Here is a 5256-nt window from a genome sequence, read left to right as displayed (position 1 = left end):
CATTAAGTTTGATCCTGAAGCTCTTGCCCGGGAGATAAATGACAATACCTAATACCTATCTTTTGTGATTCGTTATTACATGTAACTGTGTGGCACCTGATCCTTGCATGATGGGCAAAGGTTTGCTTTGAGATTCCCCTGTGACTTCCTACAGCAGTAGTCGGGAGAGTCAGAGTGACTGAAGATTAACTCATCAGACTATTCAAAGAGATTGTTCCACAGTGTGATCAGTCACCCCAAAGCTTAGTGACATGATGTACTGCAATGCTGGCCGGCCATATATGGTGCAGTAGCAACTCTCACTGAGTACCTTGGAACTGTATGAATGTATTTGTAGTGCTATAATTTTGGTTATTATGGTATATTAGTTGTCTGCATTATTAAAAAAAAGAAAAAAGAAAAAAGAAAAGAAAGAAAGAAACCCAAAGAGATCTTACCAGAATGCAAAGGGGTGTGTGTGTTAGAAAAGAACAACTGTTTCTCTCCGTATGGTCACTGTGGGCTTCCTGGGGTCTCAGGCCTCCTCAGCCACAGCCTCCACACTGTCTACCTGCTTGGTATTATCCCAGCTTAGCTCAAAGGAGGTCAATGTGGTGACAGTGTCATCTTTACCCAAACCAGAAAACGTCCTTCAGTAAAGTGACGCCAATCAGAAGCCGAGGTGCACAGCTTTAAAATGCCTGTGAGCCCACTGAGCACAAACCTGCTTCATCCCCTTCCCAGGGCTGGGTCTCCTCTGCCCTCCTCTGCCTGAGCAGCCATTCTGGGAAGATGCCACCAGTCCTGATTCTCCTGACCTTTCTCCTGCCACTTGGAGCTGGTGCAGGTGAGTGAACAACCCTGTCCCAGAGCAGCCATCCATGACCCCTCTGCTGTCCTTCTGCCCAGCAGTTGTCAGGAATTGTCCTGACTGCACCCAGCAGCTTTCTGAAGCTCAGGTCCCATGCCAAACCCAGACTTGGGAATCTGACACTGGCCAGATTGCTACAGGGTCTGAGGAAGGGAGGTGCTCTCAGAAAGCTTAGTGGGCACTAGCTTCTCCCAGCTTTTCTTCACCACCTGGAGATTGGATCATCCTTAGAAAAAGATGTGACAGAGACTGCAAAGATACAACATTTACATCACTAACTTACTTGAGCCCAGGGAAAGGGCAGCTTTAAGGAGCAGCATGCAAGCGGGTGAGGCCCCCAGCTCAAGAACATGAGCATCATTTATTAACCTTCTGAAGAAAGAGCCCAGGGTGCCTAGAAGCCTGCCCTGCACACTGCGCTAGCTCTGCAGTCGAGCTGTAGGTACCTCTCCACCTCTTCCTGTAAGTCCCCAGCTGTTCCATCCCTCCTGGCACACTGCTCCAATGTCCCCCAGCCTCTGAATCCCCACAGCCCTGCACCACCCGCTCTCTGGATAACCAGAAGTCACTCAGCCATGCAGCCAAAGGCCTTTACTGAGAGCCCAAGATGTGTTGGACACCAAAGTAGGGTAACGTTAGAAAATCCACTTCCACAGGGCTTGTGGGTATAAAGTGAGGAAATGACACCAATCAAGATTAGAGGGGTGAGGGGGACTCTCTACCCAAGGAAAACCAACAGCATGTCACCCAGGGTCCCTCAGCCCCCAGCATGATGAAGACAGAGCTTATTTCTCCATGTATTTGTAAAGCAGGGCCTAGAGGACAATACTGCCCACCCCTTCTCAGAGCAGGACTCTGAGGCTCAAGATTCAGCAAAGATTATTACATGTGTGGAATCCTGTCTGCGACAGCCTTGGGGACTCTAGATCCCATCCTCAATCACCCCCTTCATAGATCTTCCCTCTTGACTTTATCTGCTGCTCCCAAACACCCCATATTCTAGCCTTTTCTTTCAGAGAAGATCATTGGAGGCCACGAGGTCACACCCTACTCGCGCCCCTACATGGCACATGTTACATCTCTGAGAGATAATGGGGGCAACACAACCTGCGGAGGCTTCCTGGTTCAAAACAACTTCGTGCTGACAGCTGCTCACTGCAGGGGAAGGTGAGGAAACAGCTCCCCCACATTTTCTGTGACACCCACAGGATCTTCTGTCCTTCATTGTGGGGGCTCCCCTGAGAGCTCACTAGAAGGCAGGGCTGTGAAAATGGAAGTCTGAGAAGAGAGAAATTTGAGGTGAAAGGGTGAGAGGGCAGAGCCAGCAGCACCCTTGAGCTGATCACCTGCACTGGCCAAACTAAAGCAGTGGCTGACATGACAGTTCACATTTAGCATCAATGCAAACGTTGGAATTTTGCCTAGAAGCAAGAGGGAGGCTTTAGGAGTCTCATGTCCTTGAGAAGCAGAGAGCAGTAGGTCAGACACCGAGGCCTTTCTGTGTCCTGAAGTCCCCTCAGCTAGAGCCCCACCTGCCTACTCTGCCTGAGGGGCATTCTTTCTGAATCCACATCTCTCAAGTCCACTCTGCTCTCTGCACAGCAAAATGACAGTCGTGCTGGGGGCCCACAACATCAAGAAACATGAGAAGACGCAGCAGGTCATCCCTGTGGAAAAAGCCATTCCCCACCCGGACTATAATTCTAAGGTCTTCTACAATGATATCATGCTGTTAAAGGTGAGACCTTGCTCTTGGTTAGGGATTTTCACTTCTGTTATCCTTCCTCTCTTAGCATCGCTTACACCTTTCCTTTCAAAGTGTCTCAGCCCATCAGGCCATGAGTAGACTCTTTCTTCTGCCCAACAGCTGAAGAGAAAGGCCAAGATGACTAGAGAGGTGAATCCCCTCAACCTGCCCAGGTGCAATGCCCATGTGAAGCCCAGGGATGTGTGCTCTGTGGCTGGTTGGGGATGGACAGAGCCAAAGGGCAAAGCATCAGAGACACTACGAGAGGTGGAGCTGACAGTACAGAAGGATCAGGAGTGTGAGTCCCGCTTTCCAGATTCTTACGAGAAAACCATTGAGATATGTGCAGGGGACCCAAAAATCAAGAATGCTTCCTTTAGGGTAAGTGGGATTGCTCTCCACTCTGGGCTCAGTGGGAGGAGAAAAGGAATCTGGGACCTAGAGACCAAACCCAAGGGACTCCTTTGCCCACTGGCTGAGATCTTTCTCCCTGGGAACAGCAGGAACCAGGAACTGCCTAGGGCATCCTGAGCTGACAAGGAGCCTCTGCTGAAGGCAGCTTGTATAAAAAAGGGTGTGTGACACACAACACCTGCCTTCCAGGCCCAGGCTTTGCAAAGCTGTGCTCCCGGAGTGTGTCCTAGCCACAACCAGGTGATGAGGGTCCCACACACCTTCATTGAGAGTGGATCACAGACCTGGGGGAAGGGCAGAGGCTGGCCTCAGGAGGGAGGTGAAGTCCATGTCCACAGTCAGAGCTGGGAAGCCCAGGGGCCCCAGGCCTGCCCTCTGGCCTCCCACAGGCAGAGTGTGTGAGGCATGCTTCTCTGAGAGAAGCCTTGACATGAGTTGGGATTATGGTGAACAACAGTGCAGTTCAAGTGTTCCCATCAATTCACAGGGGGATTCTGGAGGGCCTCTCGTGTGCAACAAAGTGGCCGCAGGCATCGTCTCCTATGGGAAAGGAGATGGTTCACCTCCGCGGGTCTACACCAGAGTCTCAAGTTTCCTATCCTGGATAAAGAAGACGATGAAACGCAGCTAACTACAAGAAGCAGACTGGCTCCCTTTCTGCCTAGCCATCTTCCCTACAGTTGAGTCCTGGATTGCTCTAGGCCAGATGCCAGCAACTTAATAAATGTCTTTGCAGATGAAAATACTTGACTTGTTTCATGTCCATCCACAGGGGCCAGCGCTATGCTAGCAAGCCCAATGGCACACTTCTTCTGCTCACCCCATACACACATATCTCTGAAACCCAGCTCATTTTTGCTTGTCCCATTCTCCTCAGTGCCTGCTGTTCTCACAGACCTAAAGCCAAGCACCATCAGGAGAAATGTTGGGGGTCTCTTGCTTGGAGTTCAGGGTGAACTGTCACCTCCTCTGTGTCTTATGGCAGAAATGAGGGGGGAAACACCATTATCCTGGAGTCACAAAACACAGAGCTGACATCACATGGAGATGGTCCTTCCTGGGCAGGCTATCTCTCTCCCAAGGCTTCACCAAGGCTTCCCTTAAGGGGACAGCTCTTTCAGTCAAACCTGTTTCTCATCTAGCAGTAGTTTCCCCATCCCCCTCTAGAAACAATTCCCTACTCAGATGAGTCTGGCACCTCTGAGCTTTCTAGACCATGCAGGGCTGAGCACATTCCTGCCGCTTTTCCTCCTACCTAGGACAACCAAAGCAGCATGTGGTTCTGTCCATTAGGGCCTCATCACTGTGGTGCCAGCCCAACTCACACCCTTTCAGAGAGGGGCCTCTCAAAGGTCCAGGCCAGAGGTGGCATCACAGAGGGACCATGGAGCCCAGAACTGTCAGTATCTCTCTCTAGAGCCCTGTACCCCATCTCCCAAATCTCAGGCCTAAGGCAGGCCTTCCCAGTCAGCTCAGTTCCTAGCTAAGAAACTCCTGCATCCTCAGTCCTGTCAGCTAGAGCTCCACATCTCTCCTGTCCACTCTGCTCTCTGCACAGCTCAATGATATAGTCAGGCTGGGGGCCCACAACATCATGACACGGGAGCAGACCTAGCAGATGATCCCTGTTTCAAAAGCCATTCCCCACCCTGACAATAATCCTAAAGTCAGCTCCAATGACATCATGCGGTCAAAGGTGAGAGCTGTGCCCTTCCCACCCACACTCCTCAACTCACTCCTCACCCCCCACCCCAGCCCTGCTGTTTGTAACCTCCCTAGTGCTCTTGGCCCACTCCTCCTGCTCTGATCCTGCTTCTTCCCTCCTTTCTATCTTGGCTTTCAGTGTAACTCAGGGCAGCAGACTCCCAGATGAGCTGGACTCTCCTGCCTCTTCTCCATCAGCTGGAGAGGAAGGCCAAGAGGACTAGAGCTGTGAGGTCCCTCAGCCTGCCCAGCCACTATGACCCTGTGAAGTCAGGATGTGTGTGTCCTGTGGCTGGTGGGGGCTAATGGCCCTCAATGCTACTCAATGAACTGCCCACCCTCCCCAGGAGAGGCTGAACTGGTCATCCAGGAGGACCAGGAATGTACAGAACACTTCCATCCCTCTTCCAATACCATGCAGAGTTGTGCTGGAGACCCGAAGAAAGCAAAGGCTGCTTTCAAGGTGGGGTTTATGCATTTAACAGACAAAATGCAATGAGAGTTGAGTCTGGGAGAGGACTTAGCATGAGAATGGCCACAC

General features: G+C 51.3%; 1 protein-coding gene across 3 annotated transcripts; it reads left to right on the top strand.

Annotated features, from left to right (window-relative positions):
* The first annotated feature begins 718 nt into the window (after nt 1-718).
* LOC129683718 (granzyme C-like) lies at nt 719-3734 on the top strand. 3 transcript variants are annotated; one of them, XM_055616610.1, is made up of 5 exons: nt 719-826; nt 1867-2017; nt 2453-2588; nt 2718-2978; nt 3499-3734. In XM_055616610.1, the coding sequence occupies exons 1-5, from the start codon at nt 772-774 to the stop codon at nt 3640-3642; spliced, it is 747 nt and encodes a 248-aa protein (XP_055472585.1). In that variant the 5' UTR covers nt 719-771; the 3' UTR covers nt 3643-3734. The 3 variants fall into 3 exon arrangements, with proteins under 3 accessions (XP_055472585.1, XP_055472602.1, XP_055472593.1); XM_055616618.1 differs by having other exon boundaries at nt 773-826; nt 1854-2017; XM_055616627.1 differs by lacking the exon at nt 2718-2978.
* Nucleotides 3735-5256: the final 1522 nt, after the last annotated feature.

This window comes from Psammomys obesus, unplaced genomic scaffold, assembly GCF_907164565.1.
Source record: "Psammomys obesus unplaced genomic scaffold, mPsaObe1.curated_primary_1811, whole genome shotgun sequence".
NCBI classification, from domain to species: Eukaryota; Metazoa; Chordata; class Mammalia; order Rodentia; family Muridae; genus Psammomys; species Psammomys obesus.
Note: the sequence above shows the minus strand (reverse complement) of the source record. Positions and strands in the feature narration are given on the sequence as shown.